Raw genomic sequence first — 19,804 nt, forward strand, 5'->3', positions numbered from 1 at the left:
GCACCATTTCCTAGACTGATACCAATATAAATCTCATTCGCTTTGCAGTTTTTTTTTGTGATTTCTCAGAGAATGCGGTGGAGAAACGGAGCTCTGACCTGAGGAATCTCTCTTTCTTCTATCTGCAATGGCGGTCGATCCAGGTGAAGAGGTCAGGATTCTATCTGTTTTCGTCGTTTGCATTGCTGTTCTTTGGCAAATTCGACCTACATTTGCGTTTTTCTAGAATTGTATTTCATCTGCTTAAGTTTTTTCAGTTTTCTGAATGTAACGGTTAGCTGATTTACTTGAAAATTTGGCATTAATGATTAATTTTTTGTATATATTCTTCTAAAGAATATTTAGTTCCTGGTACTTTAACCGTGGATTACTGCAGTCTGCAGTTGCTCGGTAGGTAGCGATGTAATATTTTGCTTTTTTTTTTTTTTGTGGATTGGGATAATTTTAAATATTCACCCGTTTTGTATAAATTGCAATTAATTTCGGGGTGCGACAGGACATTTCGTGGTAATTATGTCGGGTGGTAAATTTTTTTTTCATGAGTTGGTGAGGGATTTTTATTACAATTGAGTTTCGTACTTGAGATCTTGTCCCGCTTTGGTGACAGACGAGCTACACGTCATTCACGTGGTGGTAATTTTTTTGCTTTGGTGAAATATGGAATGGTGCCATTGAGATACTGGACGAAAAAACCTTACTGTATAATATTTGGTTTTTTGGCCGGAGTTTAATAAGCCAATGAGATAGTTGATTGGTAAGATTTTTAAGATTTGATGAATGATGGGGTGTCTCATTTATCGTTACCTAATTGGTTCGGTTACATAACACGTCCGTGATTTGATTTGATTCGTGGCATAGTTTTTTCTGTCTCGTAGTTTTGGAATCTGGGTCTTTTACGCAAAATTGCATGTGAGAATCTATCTAACTGCTACTCTGGCGCGACTTGATGTGTCATTTTCTTCTTAGTTGGCAATACAATAATAATTAACGTGCTTTCCTGTTTGATAACCTGTTGAAAATTATATGCGCAGAACTATTTTTGGAATCCACCTGCAAAACTCAACCTAAGTGTAGGATTTGAACTCAGAAATGGGTGTTATCTAGAGACCAGACCTTCAATTGTTTCATAATATAATTGAATATAATTTGTCAAGTAATTAATGGTTTTGGAAATCTCGTTTGAGCTAGAGTTTATAGCTTAATTTGAAGTTTTGGTTCTTGGCTTTTCTGCAATTCTTGTGTTAAGATACTTTTTCGGTTTTTCCTACGACAGGCTTGATTGTAATTGATACGTTATATGACCTTTGACTGTGCTCTAGTCATTAAGAGTCTCTACGAGCAGTACTAATTACACTAGGCATTCCCGACTTCTGTTGTGCAATCATGTTGCACTGTTGAGCAGCCTTAGGTGACGTGATATCGAACATAAAAGTTAATTCAAAATTGCAATATGTTACACACAACTATTCGATTGTCCCATCTTCCTTTAGAGTTTCACTTGCAAGCTTACAATGATTTGGTTGCCAACTTAATTATCAAGCATGAGGTTTTGTATTGATTAAAAATGGAAACGGTTCCTTTGATGCTAACCTGATTTAATCCTTTGTGTCATTCTAATTAATACTATACTTTTGATTCTGGAATTTTTTTATTATCAAGAGATTTATAACTGTTGTTTTTCCTGCCTTATACTTTTGATTAACTTACCACTTAAAATGATTTGTGCTTTTTTTTTTTCAAGAGCCGAAACATCCACAATGTTGTCGTGTTGCCTGATGAAGGAATCAGTAACCTGCAGCAGTATCAACCGACGCCAAATATCCCAGACTTGGAAACTCTTAATATGATAAAAGGCGAAATATGCTTGAATTCTGAACCTTGTTTGCTTAACCACAGCAGAATAAAGAAGGATAAATTGATTAATTATCCACCTTGCACTTTGGATGCTGATATTGAGAAAGGAACAACAGAAATTCCCAACTCCAACAAAGATACTGCTGGCAATTTGAAATCAGACGATCCCTTAGCAGTATGGTTTCTACTATCATGTTCTTTAGGATTTTGAAGTCAAGGTCCTTGGAAAGTTGTTATCTTTTCACCAGTATGAGATAGGAATTGACAATGAATTGTTATGCAGAGGATACTGCCAACAGAAATTTGCTTACAAATAGGAGGGAAATTCATGCAGTTCTTAGTGAATCATGGGCCTGAACTACCAAAGTTTACATCAAGAGGTAGTTAAGCAAGCACAACCTCGATGACTTCTTTTTACTCTATGGCTCCTTATGTTCCGGTTTTGGTTCCTCTTCCATTCCCAAGTTTATTTGGATTAATACTTTTCAAATTGTTATGCAAGTTTTGGCTTTAAATTTCTTTACCTTACTGCATTGCATCCTCAAGTATCACATACAAGTTACATGCCATGTGTCCGTCTTGTATTTATGTTGTCATGTTATGTCTTTCACTAGAGGGCTGTTGAAGTTGTACAGTGAGAAAATCGTAAGAAGTCATGTTTGAATGTCAAGAATGTTTTAATCCAGAACATAATTGCAGTCCTGTGGTGATAGTGGAATGATGCCATAACCAAGGAAAACTGTGAAAATTGGAATGGTAAAATCTGAGAAATGTGTCACGCCATACATTGCTCATTCTCCAGTTTGTGGACCTTGAGTTATATATAGCTTATTTTCATCTCCAGGTCACAAATGAAAACTTACATAAATTCTCTGTTTGAGGTGTTTCCTAAATCCTAACCAGTAGGAACCAACACAATTAGATAAAGTCCTGTTTCACTGTGACTTATTATCATCTCCTTTTTTATGAAATCACTAGATTACAAACATTTTATGCATTGTGTGACAGATAAATTTCTGACAGAGAGAGTCCATGATATGTCTAGTAATAGAGCAAGGAAATACAAGCGATCTGCCTCTTTCAACTCAAGAAGGGTTCTTCTCCTGTTCTCAGTCCTGTAAGCTTAATTACATCCTGCAGTTTGGTTACTTACAGTCTTAGTTTGGACACTTTTCAATGGTATTTCAAGGTTATAAAATGAGAATTACGAGAAAAATTAGATTGATACAGTTATAATAATTTTTTTCGATTTTTTAAGAAGTCTTGTAAGTGTTACATTTGAAAATTTTGTTTTCTTGTGTATATATAATTGAATTTTGCCAATATCAGAGATGTTTCAGATCAAATGTTCACTTTAAATGAAAAAAATTAGTTTTCAGTAGGGAGCTTCTTTTAGAGAAACTAGTTTTAAATAATCTGAAACTATAATTTGTTTCTTCCAGCTTTATCAATCTTAATCTTGCGAGAATTAAAATAATGTATGATATGCCCACACTCTATCTTTTCGCCCTTCTAGTGTGAGTAAAATATGTCAAATCAAGGACATATTTGTTGTTTCATTATCTTAATGGTATTACTACCATACTTAAGTCAAATATTTTAAACTTGTTCTGAATGACCACAAAAAATTGAATTAGTGTTAACACACGTACTTTTCAAGAGTATTGCCATTTAAAGATGCTCATATTATACAGCATTGCTTTGATGTTTCTCGGTAGTGTTGTAATACAAAAAGAGGGATATTTATTTATCTCGTTAAACGGTGTGTATCTTCCTTGTCTCTACAGTGTCATATTTTCCCATTACAAAGGGGTATGTATTGCACATTTCATAATACAAAGAGGGAGTATATGATGACAAACTTTTATTTTTACCCTTAAAATAAGATACATATGTTGTACTACATATTCCAAGTCTTCTCTGTGTTTCTAGTACTTCCTTCGAGTGAAACTCAACAACTAAATGATGAACTCTTTTATCAGGTCCAGCATGGGAACAATTATTCTCATATACCTGACACTGAGAGTGAGGCAGATCGGTGATCGGTCAGGTAACGTTTGAAATTTTTAAACCAGCTTTGTCTCGATGTCTCCTGGAAATCTCTTTAGGGATAGTCACTTCTCCCCCTCTTTTCTTCTGGCTTTCAATTTTTTGCTCGTTTGCACTGTTTTCCGTCAATGTACATATATTGAAACTCTGGAACTGCATTTAAGATGATCCAAATGAGAAGTTTCACTTGATATGTTCTGTGTTCTTGTATGCCAAACTCGTTCGACTCTTTCTCATTGTGGAGGGTTTATTGTGGAGGAAATATGATGAGCACCATTGAGGTGACGTTTCATGTAGTTTGATGATTGTAATCTAGAAAAAGGAAGTATATAAGGACCAAAATTCGGTCGAAGAGACCAAAAACTATAGCTGCAGCGGCTGTATTTCAATTCAGCCCAAAAGTACGTTACAAATGGTCTAATAGATTTGCAAATGGTCCCAATAACCCGTAAAACGCCAATACAGTATGTCCCTTTGTTAGTATCAGCCGTCGCGTGAATCGATGGTAGATGACAGATGCCAATATTTGATGGGTATGATATAATATGATTTGTGGTCCAGGAGGCCCAACTCAAAATTCTATCTAGTTGGCCCTAATAAAAACCCGGGCCCACTCACCCGTGAATTAATTGACATGTACTATAATTTAAGTTGATTAAGTAATTTAACTTTATATTTTATTTTGTTTATTTTGATATATTTATCATTAACAATTATGTTAAACATATTTTTTAAATTTTATATTAAAAAATTTAAATGTGCCCATCAAAGTTTTAAAATAAAAACTTACGAAACAATACTGAATTAAACTTTTATAGTAAGTCATTTGTGAGACTCGGGTCAACCCAATCTATATTTTCAATAAGAAGTAATATTTTTGACATAAAAAATAATATTTTTTCATGGATAATTCAAATAAGATATTTATTTCACAAATTTAACCCGTGAAACCGTTTCACAAGAGCTTATGTCGAATTTTTTTTAAATAATATATTAATCCTACAATGTCTTTATAAATTTGAATTTGAATATACATATATATATATATATATATATATGCCAAACTTTTTTTGAATAATAAATTAATCCTACAATGTTTTTTTATAAAAAATTTGAATATATGTATATATATATATTATTTAGTAGCAAACGACTAACTTTGTTGTGTATAAACATCTTTAAATTATAATATAATTGAATTACTTTTAATTGGTGTGTAAGATGAATAAACTTGGGTGGATCAGAATTTTGTACACCTAATATTTTCATATATTTTGTTAAAAAAATTTACTAAAAATTTGTATGCCCCTACTAAAACTAGCTTGGGATAAAGTTTTTTATTTTTTACATTATAAAAATTGCAAAATTTAAAATATTAGATTTTTAGTTGTTTTTTAAATAATTTTTTGGTTGATATACAAAAAGTGTTGCATTTTTAGAGTGTTTAAAATAAATAAAGATTTTATAATATAAAAAACCTATATGCAATGATAAAGAAAACAATAAAGAAAATTCGACAAAGAGACCATATTAAAGTAGGTTCCTATACTCGGTACGATTTTATACAAAAATATTGCTCTCAAGCGTGATACTATTGTCGATTTAATTTAGCAAAATTTAGTTCATTTTTGAAGTATAAAAATATATAACCATCACGTCTTCGATTTAATTTGAGTTAAATGAGATAATTCATATCTAAGTAATTAGATAATAATTTATTTTAGACGACTTAGACTCTATCCAATTACATTATAACTTGACTTTATACGCTTGTTAAATTCCTAACCAAAATGGTCACCGACCTATTAAAGTGATATACAAAAATCTAGTGTGGCCGTCGGCTTAAGATTGAGTCATGAAATTTGAAATTCATAAAATTTAAAGATTCCCTCGTTTGTCGATATTCCCCCTACCCCTCTTTGGAACGAAAAAGGTTAACAAACTGGTACTTGTGACTTAAAACCAGCAAAAAATGGTCACACACTACACCATATAAAACCAAACTTGGGGGCTGCCCCTAATCACCTACCCACCTTTCTCTTTTGGCCTCTTGAATCCGAAATCTGCTCATTGCAAAGAAACTCCTCTTCTTTCTTCCATTTGGGAAGCTGACCAAAATTTTATCAACTCGGATTGAAACCATCACATTCAGCAAGCCACAAAACCATTCACTGGTCTAGTTTGCGCATACGTGGTGCGATTCGAATGAAGGGAACAAGACTCGGGGAAACATTCTCAATGCCATTCATTCCCATTGTCCCTCAATGTTTTCTATCCCGATTACACTAAACTTGAAAATGATGTTCAAGAATCCACTCAACAACCCCCCTTAATGGCATTCATTCTCTCAGTCTACTTCCTCCACAAACACACCTCTCAATGCAATTACTCAATCCATGCCCCACTCCTTTTTCCTTCTCTGATTAAAGACAAAAACGAGAAATGAAACGTTGGCTAGCTGCGGATACCTCATGGATCAAGAGACTAACTCCATGAAGTTCTCCCTTCAGCTGGATCAGCCGCTGAGTCCCGCTAGTGATTCGGATGGACGATACATGATCGAGAGCCAAAGCATAGTCGTCCCAGCAAATCCCGCCACCGCAGATGGTTTTGAGAAGAAAGAGCAATCATGGTAAGATAACAACTACATGTATGTTGTGGTTTCTTGTCCATTTTACGATTTTTTTTTTTTCCGTGGACATTGTGCAGGTTTGCCATGTCTCAGATACCTACAGATCTTTCGATTCGTGTTCAAGAAATCACCTTTCATGTTCACCAGGTAATTCATTATTGATATTTCAAGAATCCACACGTATTCATTCATTCTTTGTACCATAATACTAAAGTCCGACTCATGACAACAATAACTCTCTGCCGAGTAACATTCTCGTATTATAATTTATTAACATTTGCTTAGTCCGAGTGCAAATTATCTGACCAGTACTGTTCCTCCTGGAGCAGTTTCCGCTGGTCTCCAGATGCTCCTACTTCAGCCGGATCGAGTTCCAGCACTCGAATTCAGGTCTATGCTACGACATCAAGCTCGAAAACTTTCCGGGCGGATCAGAAACATTCGAGACAATATTGAAATTCTGCTACGGTCTCCCAGTAAACTTGAACCCAAACAACGTGGCCACGCTCAGATGTGCTGCAGAATATTTAGAAATGACAGAAGCGCTGGAAGATGGCAACCTCATTGCCAAGACTGAAGCTTTCTTCACTTTTGTAGTCCTCTCTTCATGGAGAGACTCCATAACCGTCCTCAAATCATGTGAAACTCTATCGCCGTGGGCGGAGAATCTTCAAATTGTGCGGAGGTGTTGCGATTCCATAGCATGGAAGATTTCTAGAGAAACTTCAGCTTCAGGGACAGAGGAGGTGATTAATGAACAGAAGTGGTGGTTCGAGGAAATGGCTACTCTTAAGATAGGCCATTTCACGAGGATCATAACCGCGATAAGATCAAAAGGAATGGCACCGAAGACTATAGGTTCGTGCATCATGAGATACGGAGACAAATGGTTGCCTACCATGGAATCAGAGGTGGAAGGACTAGGGAGATTTACTTATGGAAGAAACGAGTTGCAATGGAATATTACAAGTGGCAAGAAGCAAGAAGTAGATATGGGGAATGTAAAGGAGCACCGTATGATAGTCGAGAGCTTAGTGAATGTGATGCCTCCACAGAAAGAAGCAGCTTCTTGTAAATTCCTTCTGAAAATGTTGAAAATGGCGATGCTTTACTCGGCATCGCCGGCTATAGTTTCTGAGCTAGAACAAAGAGTTGGGCTGGTACTGGAGAATGCTTCTGTAAATGATCTGCTTATTCCCAATTGTCCTGTAGGAGATCAAGGGAAGCTAGCCAAGTAAGATCTTTCAAACTTGTAAAGTGGATAAATAATACTATCCTATCCATGTAGTTATTTGGGCTAAAGATTAAGTTTTGCCTAGATATATATGTTTTGTTACAAAGATAACACTGCCTAATGTCATCCTCCAGTTCGAGTGAAGGACAAACCATGCACAACGTAGATGTCGTGCAAAGAATCTTGGAATATTTCTTACTATACGAACAACAACAACAACAAAAACCTGCACTGTCGACCATCAGTAAACTTTTAGACGGCTACCTAGCAGAAATTGCAAGGGACCCTAAGCTCTCAGTAACCAAGTTTCAGTTCATAGCTCAGTGCTTGCCCGAAAATGCTCGAACGTGTGATGATGGCTTGTACAGAGCCATCGACACCTTTCTCAAGGTTACTACTTCTAATATTGGCCTTTAAAGAGCCTGGATTTTGTTTCTTCCATCAATTTGTCACGACTCCTTTTTGTAGGCTCATCCCACGCTATCCGAACACGAACAGAGGAGGCTGTGTAGAGTCATGGATTGTGGGAAGCTTTCGATAGACGCATGCGCGCATTCTGCACAAAACGACAGGCTGCCACTCAGAACCATGATTCAGGTAATTTTACAACAAGCGATGAGGGAGGGACTTCAGCCAAAGTTTTAGATTGAAATAAAATTATTTCATAGAGGTTTTGAATCTTTTCTTTCTGATCATGACACCAAGTTGAAAGTAAATTGCTTACATATGTTTTGAAACAAAAGACATGACACCCGCAGGTTCTATTCTCAGAGCAAGTGAAAATAAGAAAGACAATGCAAGGAAGAAGCCAAAGAGAAACTGGTGATAATTCAGAAGGGGAAGGTAATAACTGGTCATCTACGGACAAAGAAGTAAAAGCACTCAAAGTCGAACTGGAACGAGTAAAGATGCAAATGGCTGAGATGCAAAGGGATTACTCGGAGCTCCAAAACGAACACGAAAAGCTGAACTTCAAAAAGGACAGGCATTCATCAAGTTGGGCATTAGGATGGCGGAAGATAAGAAAGTCAGGCCTTTTCAATCGAAAAATCGACGGGGACGAAACTGATGAAAGCCAAAACAAGATGAATCCTAGCCGTAGAGGTAGCTTTCGAAGAAGGCAGTCTATTTCCTGAAGAAACAAAAATCTAAAAAAACTAATGCAGTAAGTACTATCATCACTTCTCGATATACAATCACATTTTCATACTGAGATTGGGTTGGTGTTCAGGTGTGACACGCACAAGAAAATGGGAGGAATTCAAGGGGGTTGTAGTAGTTTACACAATATTGTTTTATATTTTTTTTGATACTTTGCCGCATTCTGCATTTGTATGTATTTACAAAGGTGTTGAAAACAATTCATGAGCTTAAAATAGAATTTTTGTATGATTCTTTTTGAATTCTTTGAATGCAATTCCATGAGCTTAAAATATCTATTTTAAAAATTATGATGAAGAATAATAACATATATTAATAAAGATAATGATGTACATGGAAAAAAAAATGCATATAAGATAATCATGTAATTTAAAGTATAATATTTAATCTTGGATGGAAGGGTACCGAAAAGTTCTTAGAGTCATTATTTAGTTAGGTCGCATGCTTTTTTTGGATTAATTTGATGAGATAGATATTTGATTTGATATATTCAATTAAAAAAAATTACTTTTTTATATAAAAAATATTATTTCCACCTTAAATTTTAAGAAATCATTCCAAGAACAAGAATGTCTTTTCTCAATGAAAAACCTTTCTCTATCTCAAAAAAAAAATGAAAAACCTTTCTCCATACCATTAATTTGTTTAATAAATACGTGTACTATACTATACTAAGATACTATAATATAGGTATATATGTATATATTATACCTTCTATTATATCGTAGTACTAAACTTATTAGACTAATCATTTTTTTTCAATAAAAATATAAAAAAAATGTAAAAAATGTAACCGGCCGGATTCAATGAGATAATTTCTTTTATATCATTTTCGCAAAATAAATAAATATCAACGAAAATTATCTTGTCATAAAATATTTATTTTTATCTAGCTACTTCTCCCTTCCAACTCATGTCATGTCTAGCTACCGTTAAATATTTATAAAAAAAAAAAAAAAAAAAAAAAAACCCCTCAAAAAACCTTGTAACTCGACACGTTTCAGCCATGCAACCACTATCCTTATCATCATCATATAATACACAACAATTGTCTAAAATATATGATCATCCCATCTGAAGACTGTGAATTAATCAAGAAACGATCGATGTTGAGGAATTTGTACAGAAGAGTTGGCGATGTTTTCAGCAAAATAGACCCCAAAAACAGAGATTTCCCGACTCTGAAAGGCCATCCTGCGGCACAGCATCATGCAAGGGAAGTCCTCCACTCACACCACAACCCCAAACCAAATGTTCCCAACACCATCAAGGAGTTCAAAATTTACCGATGGAATCCAGATCACCCTAATCACAAGCCTTTTCTTCAATCCTTTTCCGTCGATCTCTCCAAATGCGGTCCCATGGTATATATATATTAGTTATTCAAATTTTGAATCATTATTTCATCTTAATTATAGTTAATCTTGGTTTTTTTTCCTTTTTTTTTTGTAAGGTTCTGGATGTGTTGCAAAAGATAAAAGCAGAGGAAGATTCGAGTTTGAGCTATAGAAGATCGTGTAGAGAAGGGATATGTGGTTCTTGTGCGATGAACATTGATGGGACTAACACGGTCGCATGCCTTAAGCCGATTGATGCCAACACAAATTCGGCCACGATAATCACTCCTCTGCCTCATATGTATGTCATCAAAGATTTAGTCGTCGATCTCACCAATTTCTACCAACAGTACAAGTAAGTAATTAAAGAGTACCATTTGTAGCTGTGATGCATAAACTAAACGACGTATTTTGATAGGTCGATCGAACCATGGCTTAAGACGAAAAGGCCCCCACCGGGTGGGAGAGAGTATAGGCAAAGTATTGCAGAGAGGAAAAGAGTAGATGGACTATATGAGTGCATACTATGTGCTTGCTGCACCACATCATGCCCATCCTATTGGTGGAATCCCGAGGAGTTCCTTGGACCGGCCGCTTTGCTTCATGCCTACCGATGGATTGTCGACAGGTGCTTAGGGAAATCGACTTCTAACTTTAGTCCATTTTCAGCTTTTCTTTAACAAAATTAAAATCGAGCGATTCTGACAGTCGTGATGATTTTACTGAGGAACGTCTTCAAGCATTGACGGAGGACCACACACGCTTGTATCGTTGTAGGACGATAAAGAATTGCACGGCCACGTGCCCGAAAAGCTTGGATCCCGCGGAAGCCATTCAAAAGATGAAGACCAGACATCTACTGTCTCGACCGATGGAAAAGACAGAAGAAGATGTAAAGGCGTTCGGTTAGGACTTAATCCACAAAAACAATGCTCTTTACATAAGCATTGTGAATTGCTATATATTGACAAAAAAATAAACCAATGCCAATTATTGGTTGAATATTGTATAAAAAATCGATGAGACGATGAGGTAAACTTTAGTCTTATGGGAAAATAAATACATTCCCAAATATCTGCCTACTTTTTTTTCTTTTTTTTCTTTTTTAATGTGGGAATCCGCAGCCGTTATTTTTCAGTGTGTTCTGAGTAAACCCCGAATTAATGCAATAATCTGCAAACTACGCTAGTCAGGTAAATCACACTAGGTAAGCCCTATGTAACAGGTTAGTCCAAGTTCTTTTCAAACTTTTGAACTATGGTCAAGAATTCACCTACTATATCAACTTGAACATCCTCTTAGGGGCCAAAGATCTGCCTACTTGTCGGGTGATTCTATACTATATTGGGTGAGTTACATTTTTTTTGTGTTTTTTATTAAGATGTTCGCGCGAACATCTTGCTGAAAAAAAATCATGTGGATTTCGTCTGTACTTTTTTGTCATTTAGCATGATATTTTTTGTCATGTAGGGAGATGTTCGCGCGAACATCTTAAAAAAATTAAAGAGTGTTTCATCCGGCGTGGCATAGAATCACCCTACTTGTCCGAACAATAATCAGAGTAGATATATCATACATGAGACGATAAAAATGTCCCCCAAAGATTATTTGTTCGTTACAAAACCTCCCTTTCCTAGTTTCCTTAGTCTGTCTTGAATTTCACATTATTGCTACTTTATTACAAGTTTTATTTGGCATATCTTTTCGAATCTCAAAATAGCTGATAATCACATATGGAAAATAAATGGACACTAACCTCTTGTGATCTTTTTTTTTTAAAAAAAATAAATAAATAAAAAGAAGCTCAAATTAAATACACTCAACAGCTCGATTTCATCAACTTCATAAAATTTTATACGTATATGTTTTTTTAGGTAGTGTTTGCAACCTCTAAAAATAAGTGATTAATCTTCATAATCACTTATTTTTAGAGGTTGCAAAAACTACCTTATACGTCATTGTGCAGTTCTTATTTTATGTTTGAAATTTGAACGTCCAAAAATTGTTATTAAAATCATACAAAATATTTTTATAGTTAAAATGTAATAGTTTTTACAATATGACACTATAAAATAATTTTAAAAAATAAAAATATTACGATTTGTTTGACTAAAAATAATGTGATTTATATTTATTTGTATTGGGTAGATTTGAATTATTGCAAAAAATGTGATGAAAAATTATTTTGTATACAAGAAAACGAGTCTCATATTAATATTTTGCAAAATGCAAACGTGTACAAAGAGAGCAAATTGTATTATAAATTATATTTGAAATTACAAAATTATCTTTACGCATATGGGAAAAAAAATTCAAAAATGCATTTAGAATAGTTTTGTAATTTTAAATGTACTTTGTAATTCAATTCAACATATAAGTATCATTGTATATGTAGCATAATCCTAATTTTTTTATATGATGTCTAATGTCTATAAGCATTTTTAAAAAGACAAATATCTAAGCATGTTTTTTTAAACAGGAGTTATTAGTTCTTTCACGAGGGAATGTATAGTTAACCGCTTCAATGGAGATATACAAAGTGTGGGTCGACCTCAAGGATTTTTAAGTTGTTTGAGTAAGTGAGTGTTTGATCAGATGTCAAAAGTTTGATTTTTTTATCAATATTTTTTCGGACTAGTTTGTTACACATGACTTGTATAATGCGATTTACTTGACTAATATAATTTGCAGACTATTGTGCTAGTCCGGGGGTTATCCAATGCATATCGAAGATAGCAACTGCTCGTTTATATGTCATAAAAAAAAACAAAGTGTGGGTCGATATTAATTATACAATATACATTATAGTAACGAGGCTTAAAAAAATGCCAATGAGGTCTTGGCCTAATGGTTAACTGACTGCGGATAGATTTTTTAATTTATTTAGGTAGATTTAGGTATTTTCTATGTTCGAGACAAGCCATCTCGAGTCAATGCTCAAGTTCCGTCGATTGTGCGGGCAAATTTCATTCTTTAGTGATGTAATTTCGAGATTCGATGTAATTTGTACTAAAAAAAAAACGAGGGTTAAAAAAATTAATTTACCGAAAATTTATTAAAGTTTGGGATAACATAATTTAAATTTGATATTAAAATTAAGAATTTTCTATTATTATATAAAATATGTAATATATCATCTAGTGAGTAATAGCATTTTACAACATAAAGATTTTATTCAAATTCAATTTTTAAACGTAATGAGCATGTTTATATAAAATTTAAACACGCGAAGATCGGAAGATCATGTGTAGCTCAAAATTTAAAAATACGGAAAGTTTAAGAATACAGAAAGTTAATATATTATATTATATTATATTTTTTAAGTAATAACGAGATTTCAGTGTCGGATAAAATTTTAAATATTCCGAAAATGGAAATGTGATATATTCTCTGCTCAAGCACGTTTACTCCCGACAGTGTTTACGAAATTAATTCCTAAAAAGTTGGAGCAAGAAGCCAAGATTATAGATGTATATGCATCCGATCTTGCCATAATTTGAGCAACATTTGCAAATCTTGAATTTGTTTGACCAATCGCCAAATTAAGATTCCTCTAGAGAAAAAAGAATCTGCCCCCGGAAATCTCGTAATTATCCAATTCAGAGTTCAGATGCACCACCTCAGCTCCGCCGCCGACGCGTGAAGATTTCCTCGAAAGCGATGAAATCAGAAACAGTGACCCTGATTCTTGTGAATTTAGCTGGTATAATGGAAAGGGCAGATGAATCCTTGCTGCCGGGGGTTTACAAAGAAGTTGGCGCTGCGCTGCACGCCGATCCCACGCGCCTCGGCTCGCTCACTCTCTTCAGATCCATCGTTCAGTCGTCTTGCTACCCGCTTGCCGCCTACTTGGCGGTGCGTCACAACCGCACGCACGTTATTGCTCTCGGCGCAATCCTTTGGGCCGCAGCTACTTTCCTCGTCGCCATTTCTTCTACCTTTGCCGAGGTTAGTCGATCGCAAACCCATCAATTTTTTTTTTTATTTTCTATTTTCGAGTGGCATACGAACTTAAGATTATTTTGTGATTTGGTGTTTATCAGCTGATAATATCAAAGACATCATTTTTTTCATTTATTTTGAAAACTCAAAGAAATCATTTTGATTCCAAGGAAATGCATGCCAGAGGAAAAAAAATGTTAGCTTTTTTTTTTTTTTTAATGTTTCATGGTAATTTATCTTGTGTTAAAATGCTGAAAAAACTCATACTAGATTTGGGATTTGGATTGAGCATCTAATATATAAACTTAAAAATTATTTTTGAGTTTATATTTTTCTTTTCCTATTCTATTTTGAGTATTTACGGCCTTCGTTGTGCCAAGTCCAATTAGCAGGACTGGATTTATTTTGAGCTTATGTAACATGATGTCCTGCCGCTAAATAAGCAATTGTTAAAACATAAAGCTTTTATTAGTCTACTTTTGGAGAAGTTATATTATGGCATAATAATTGAGAAGCATACTTACATTAGGATTAAATGATGGTTTTTTCTTTGTTCTCTCATTCATTGGTGTGATTGAATTAACTGTAGCCTCTGTGTAGCCCTCCAGGCCTTGTTTTGTTGAAAAAGAAGTTTGGTTTGTTTCCTATACTGACAAGCAAAACTTTTAGGAAGCTCCTCCTCCAATTTAGGTAAACCTTTCACCAATTTTTTTTTATTTGTGAAATGAACTTCATCATGCTCTTCAATCATTACATCTTTGATCACACATTTTTTGTCTTCAACATCAACATCACCTTATACCCCTTTTCCAACTGAGAAACACTCAAAAGTCAAAAGGTTTTGATTAAGTTAAGGAAAACATTAGAATTTAATTTCAATCCTGAGTGCCCTTCAATTGCTACAAATCCTTTGCTTTTTGCAGCAATGTGTGCTCTGTTTCCAACTCTAAATTTAGAAATTGCAGTCTCATCATGCTCTCTGAAGAGCTCTTGACCATAAGTCATGTGGTTTGTGCAACCACCATCTAAGAGCCAACTTTTTATCGAGTTATTGGTGACAAAGTATGATGTCACAAACAACTCCTTTGGAGGTTGATCTTCAGTAACTTCTACTTCACCTTTTTGTTGAGTCTTGCATATCCTGTCCACATGCCCATGCCCTAACTGACCACATTTATGGAATCTTGCTTCTAGACTCCACCAACACTTATTATGTGGATGGTAGGGTTTTTTGCAAGGACAAGGTGGAAAGATTTGAGTGTTGTCATGTCTTTTCTTGTTCTTGACAAAAAAATTGTTGTGCGATTTGGCTTGGAAAGTACCTTCCACGGATGCTTCTTGCCTCATAAGCCTCCTTTATTCTTGTGCCTGCATTCAACAATTATATCAAGGTACCATTTGACATATCTTTTGAGTTTTCCAAGGATGAAATCATGGCTTCAAATTTTTTCCGGAACATTCCTTGATTGTTTACTTATTGTTTCGTTGTTCACACCTCAACTTCTCAATTCAAGTTCAACACTTGCATTCCTTTGATCCTTTGTTTTCCTTCTTATTCTTGCTTCAAGAAATCCTAAAATGTCCTCGGTTGCTTTTAGTGTAATTGTTCTAGTAAAAACAGAGGATAAAACTGCAAATAAGTTGGCTCTTGCTTTTGATTTTTTTTTTTTTTGCTTCTTCTCCTTTTGATTTTTTTATTTATGAAATGGTTGGATTGTCTGACAGGTCTGGAATTTCATATTCTTCTTCAACAGCTTCCCTCCAATAATTAGCATCTAGATATGCTTCCATTCTAACAACCCACGTTTCATAATTTGTTCCATCAAACACGGGATGTGCAATTGCAGTGAAAACACTTTCAGAATTCACTCTAAAAATTTTTAAATCTCACATATCTATCAATAACGTGGTTCTTGGTGCCAATTTATTGGATATTCTGGAAGGAAAAGTAAAAGAATAACGAGAAAAACAAATTTGAGAGTCTGAGACTGCAAAGAATATATGAAAAGTGTAGAATTTATCGGAGAAGTCCTGATATTATTTTATTTCGTCTTTGTTTTTCATCTGTTCCCTCTGCACTATAATGACTCACCTAGTCACTATTCATAGAGACTCAAACTTGGTCATACTAAAACTAGGATCCAAAGAATCCTAATTCTAATATAACTAGGTTCCTGTAATATGAAATGATTTCCATAATACTAAATGTAGTGGTAATTTAAACCGAATCAGCTCCATGAGTCATGCAAATCAACAACTACTATAGTTGCAAGATGAAGTATAATTTATATTTTGAAATCATGTAACAAATGTCACTATATTTTATTCCATAGCCTAATTTGCCTCGTAGGATGTTTAGCTGATTTATCTTGTTTAATAGGTTGCAATTTCAAGAGGTCTGAACGGGATTGGACTTGCCATCGTTACTCCGGCAATTCAGTCCCTTGTTGCTGACTCAACCGATGAAAGCAATCGTGGCACTGCTTTTGGGTGGTTACAGTTGACTGGAAACCTAGGTTCGATTATTGGTGGACTTCTTTCCGTACTTATAGCCTCATCATCCTTCATGGGTATCCCTGGTTGGAGAATTGCTTTCCACCTAGTCGGATTCTTAAGTGTTCTTATTGGCATTTTAGTGGGCCTCTTTGCCTACGATCCTCGGTTTTTTGATGCCGATGGTAAAATGAAGGATCAAGCTCCACACAAAACATTCCGAGCAGAAGTTAAGGACCTGATTAAAGAAGCAAAAGCCATTATAAAAATTCCCTCCTTCCAAATACTAATTGCTCAAGGTGTATCAGGATCGTTCCCTTGGTCGGCTCTGTCCTTTGCTCCGATGTGGTTGGAACTTATTGGCTTCTCCCATAAAACAACAGCAGTAATCTTGACTCTTTTTAATATTTCTGGATCTATCGGGGGATTGTTCGGAGGAATGATGGGTGATACTCTTGCCAAACGTCTACCAAATTCTGGTAGAATTATTCTTTCACAGATAAGCTCTGGTTCTGCTATTCCTTTAGCTGCTATTCTTATATTGGGGTTGCCTGACGATCCATCCACCGCGGTAATGCATGGTTTAGTGATGGTTATCATGGGTTTGTTAGTCAGTTGGAATGCTCCTGCAACTAACAAGTAGGTAGCTTGTAACTATGTCTCATTTTGTTGGATAAATTCTCTCTTTCCTTAATAAATGGAACCAACTAATTTTTGAGTGCATGTAAAAGAGATGATGAGAACTTCTCATCGTCTCTTTTACATGCACTCATCGTTCTCATTGAGAATGATGTCCATTTGAAAGTCTTATGCCAGCAAATTGAACATTTAATCTTGTTTTTGTGGTTAGTATTTAATCCTATGTGAAACTAACTATAACTTTCCAAATTACAACTACACACGCATGCAAATGTGCCAATTTATACACAAGATGTGTAGATTTGGATTGGAGATACTGATCCAACGACTGGAAAATCTTAGGGGTATGTGGAATGTTTACTAACTAATTTATGGAGCAGAAATCATTCCGAGTTTCAGTTGGTTTTCCTCTGACGTGGTTGTTTAAGCAAACTGAGTTTACTTAATTCGTATTTGATTGTTGACTAAAGCAACAGAAGAAATCTTGAAGGCCCTTGCATACATTTTTTGAGCTAACTTTGAAAATGACGTCTCCTCTGAAGTTTGTACCAATCTTACATTTATATTCATTATTTTTAAAACTGGCTATACCTCCCTCCAGGTATATGACTATCTTACCATTATCCCCTTGAATATGAAATGGTAGTTGTAAGGTAGATAAAAACCTCGGGGGATACGAAACTTACCAGTACGTTGTTGAGGTAAATGTAATTTTTTAAGTCAGCTTGGGTTTTTATTAAACCTTACGGGAGATATATGTAATTAACCCTTCTTTCACAGGCTACATTGATATGACTCATTATTCTGATGATTGTTTCCTCAATTTTTTTTAGTAGAGTTCCTGCTCAATAAATTCCGAGTTGAAGTCACATCTTTTGCTAAGAAAGCTTGTGTGTTGTCTTGATTTACCATGCAAACTGCTTTGTTTTCTGGAAATTTTTGTGGCAGTATTGAGATTGTTAGAAGTGTGGGACAGAGGGCTTTTAGTTCTTGTTTATTCCTGTGAATGTGATTAATGCCACATTATTCCTCCTTTTTTTCCTAACGATGAGGCAGCTTTCAACCGCGTCTTTCATTGTGACGACTATGCTTATTTGAGATGTGGTTATTTACTGCATATGATTTTTAAAGCAATTCGAATATTTTGCTTATTTCCACTAAAATTTTCATTCATGGCTATTATGCAGTCCGATATTTGCAGAAATAGTTCCGGAGAGAGCTCGGACAAGCATCTATGCTCTGGATAGATCTTTTGAGTCTATACTATCTTCATTTGCTCCACCAGTTGTCGGGATTTTGGCTCAGCAAGTTTACGGCTATAAACCTCTTCCAGAAGGATCAACAGACTCAAAAATCATTGAAACTGATAGAGAAAACGCCGCGTCACTTGGCAAAGCCCTTTACACTGCAATAGGAATCCCGATGGCAATATGCTGTGTGATCTATTCATTTCTCTACTGCACCTATCCAAGGGACAGGGATCGGGCGAAAATGGATGCTTTAATCGAGTCGGAGCTGCAGCAGATTGATACAGATGATTCTGCTTTGATTCAAGAATATGATTATCGTCATGTTTCTGAATCCAATCAATCAAACGGGAAGGACAGAACCGTGATTGACATGGAATATGAAGCAGACGGGAGTGTTGATTTAAGCGAGAATGATGAGCAGAGGTTGTTGTCTCGTGATCTGACTCTCTCCGATACACACAAATTGTGAAGCCATTCTTCGGTTCCTATATTCTTGCCGATTTGTTGGCCCATCCAATGATCTTGGTCTTGATAATTTTACGTTAAATCACACGACATGACATACATATGAATCTTGAAACGATACCGATCCATATCGTACTTCATCAAAGAAACAGTCTTGTTCTCTTTCGAGTTCATCTTTATTCTCTCACTTTCGAGGTGATTTTACATTTTTGTGGCTAGATTAGTGTATTGGAATTTGGAGGACTTCAATTAATAGGTTTTATTTGAATAAATTTGTGATGAAATAATTGTAGTTATTCTATATATGGCGAGAAATATAAAAGAGGGCACACCACCCAATCGCAAAGAGCTGCGACATATAGGTTTTAGAAATCATAGATTATGAAATAAAATTCCTTGATTAAATCAAGAATGCAAAACAAAAGCTTATAAAGCCAAGTGTATGCTTGTTCTACATATTTTAACTTTGGAAAACGAAGAATATTTTTAATTTTTATGCTGCTCAAATATGTTTTATTGAGACATGAAATAATAAAAATGGACCAATTTTTAACTACTCGCATTGACCTTCGACTTTGATAGAGTCGTAAAATGAATACGAACCATCAAAATCAACCAATAACAAAAAAGATTAAAGTTTTAGGTCACCGGTTATGTTTCATTTCATCATTTGTATTTACTTCTTAGAAAGATATTCTGACCATTTAGCATACAGAAATGCTCGCTAGTACATATAAATTAACGTGAT

The 19,804-nt window shown here is 35.0% G+C and overlaps 4 protein-coding genes across 7 annotated transcripts; all 4 read left to right on the forward strand.

The window, feature by feature from the left end:
- On the forward strand, positions 1 to 4,427 carry LOC140892298 (uncharacterized). 3 transcript variants are annotated; one of them, XM_073301143.1, is made up of 6 exons: positions 1 to 151; positions 1,742 to 1,853; positions 1,962 to 2,029; positions 2,138 to 2,234; positions 2,863 to 2,971; positions 3,837 to 4,427. In XM_073301143.1, the coding sequence occupies exons 1-6, from the start codon at positions 128 to 130 to the stop codon at positions 3,913 to 3,915; spliced, it is 489 nt and encodes a 162-aa protein (XP_073157244.1). In that variant the 5' UTR covers positions 1 to 127; the 3' UTR covers positions 3,916 to 4,427. The 3 variants fall into 3 exon arrangements, with proteins under 3 accessions (XP_073157244.1, XP_073157245.1, XP_073157242.1); XM_073301144.1 differs by having other exon boundaries at positions 1,971 to 2,029; XM_073301141.1 differs by having other exon boundaries at positions 1,742 to 2,029; positions 3,837 to 4,420.
- Positions 4,428 to 5,971: 1,544 nt separating this feature from the next.
- On the forward strand, positions 5,972 to 9,122 carry LOC140891536 (BTB/POZ domain-containing protein DOT3). Its single transcript, XM_073300064.1, has 6 exons — positions 5,972 to 6,535; positions 6,613 to 6,682; positions 6,865 to 7,769; positions 7,904 to 8,159; positions 8,238 to 8,366; positions 8,528 to 9,122. The coding sequence occupies exons 1-6, from the start codon at positions 6,375 to 6,377 to the stop codon at positions 8,903 to 8,905; spliced, it is 1,899 nt and encodes a 632-aa protein (XP_073156165.1). The 5' UTR covers positions 5,972 to 6,374; the 3' UTR covers positions 8,906 to 9,122.
- A 900-nt stretch (positions 9,123 to 10,022) lies between these two features.
- LOC140892602 (succinate dehydrogenase [ubiquinone] iron-sulfur subunit 3, mitochondrial) lies at positions 10,023 to 11,229 on the forward strand. Of its 2 annotated transcripts, none has more exons than XM_073301545.1 (4): positions 10,023 to 10,294; positions 10,384 to 10,622; positions 10,686 to 10,895; positions 10,976 to 11,229. In XM_073301545.1, exons 1-4 carry the CDS (start codon positions 10,037 to 10,039, stop codon positions 11,175 to 11,177), a joined length of 909 nt encoding a protein of 302 aa, XP_073157646.1. In that variant the 5' UTR covers positions 10,023 to 10,036; the 3' UTR covers positions 11,178 to 11,229. The 2 variants fall into 2 exon arrangements, with proteins under 2 accessions (XP_073157646.1, XP_073157647.1); XM_073301546.1 differs by having other exon boundaries at positions 11,008 to 11,176.
- Positions 11,230 to 13,662: 2,433 nt separating this feature from the next.
- LOC140890542 (uncharacterized) lies at positions 13,663 to 19,351 on the forward strand. Its single transcript, XM_073298408.1, has 3 exons — positions 13,663 to 14,215; positions 16,590 to 17,341; positions 18,529 to 19,351. Exons 1-3 carry the CDS (start codon positions 13,928 to 13,930, stop codon positions 19,058 to 19,060), a joined length of 1,572 nt encoding a protein of 523 aa, XP_073154509.1. The 5' UTR covers positions 13,663 to 13,927; the 3' UTR covers positions 19,061 to 19,351.
- Positions 19,352 to 19,804: the final 453 nt, after the last annotated feature.

Source organism: Henckelia pumila, chromosome 3 (assembly GCF_033568475.1).
Source record: "Henckelia pumila isolate YLH828 chromosome 3, ASM3356847v2, whole genome shotgun sequence".
Taxonomy (NCBI): domain Eukaryota; kingdom Viridiplantae; phylum Streptophyta; class Magnoliopsida; order Lamiales; family Gesneriaceae; genus Henckelia; species Henckelia pumila.

Excerpts from the sequence above, each read along its gene's own strand:
- LOC140892298 (XM_073301141.1), top strand. The coding sequence starts at position 128 with ATGGCGGTCGATCCAGGTGAAGAG. Across the intron at positions 2,235-2,862 it reads ACCAAAGTTTACATCAAGAG|ATAAATTTCTGACAGAGAGA; the intron begins GTAGTTAAGCAA and ends ATTGTGTGACAG. Across the intron at positions 2,972-3,836 it reads CTTCTCCTGTTCTCAGTCCT|GTCCAGCATGGGAACAATTA; the intron begins GTAAGCTTAATT and ends CTCTTTTATCAG.
- LOC140891536 (XM_073300064.1), top strand. The coding sequence starts at position 6,375 with ATGGATCAAGAGACTAACTCCATGAAGTTCTCCCTTCAGCTGGATCAG. Across the intron at positions 6,536-6,612 it reads GAGAAGAAAGAGCAATCATG|GTTTGCCATGTCTCAGATAC; the intron begins GTAAGATAACAA and ends GACATTGTGCAG. Across the intron at positions 7,770-7,903 it reads GATCAAGGGAAGCTAGCCAA|TTCGAGTGAAGGACAAACCA; the intron begins GTAAGATCTTTC and ends GTCATCCTCCAG.
- LOC140892602 (XM_073301545.1), top strand. The coding sequence starts at position 10,037 with ATGTTGAGGAATTTGTACAGAAGAGTTGGCGATGTTTTCAGCAAAATA. Across the intron at positions 10,295-10,383 it reads TCTCCAAATGCGGTCCCATG|GTTCTGGATGTGTTGCAAAA; the intron begins GTATATATATAT and ends TTTTTTTGTAAG. Across the intron at positions 10,623-10,685 it reads AATTTCTACCAACAGTACAA|GTCGATCGAACCATGGCTTA; the intron begins GTAAGTAATTAA and ends GTATTTTGATAG.
- LOC140890542 (XM_073298408.1), top strand. The coding sequence starts at position 13,928 with ATGAAATCAGAAACAGTGACCCTGATTCTTGTGAATTTAGCTGGTATA. Across the intron at positions 14,216-16,589 it reads TTTCTTCTACCTTTGCCGAG|GTTGCAATTTCAAGAGGTCT; the intron begins GTTAGTCGATCG and ends CTTGTTTAATAG. Across the intron at positions 17,342-18,528 it reads AATGCTCCTGCAACTAACAA|TCCGATATTTGCAGAAATAG; the intron begins GTAGGTAGCTTG and ends GCTATTATGCAG.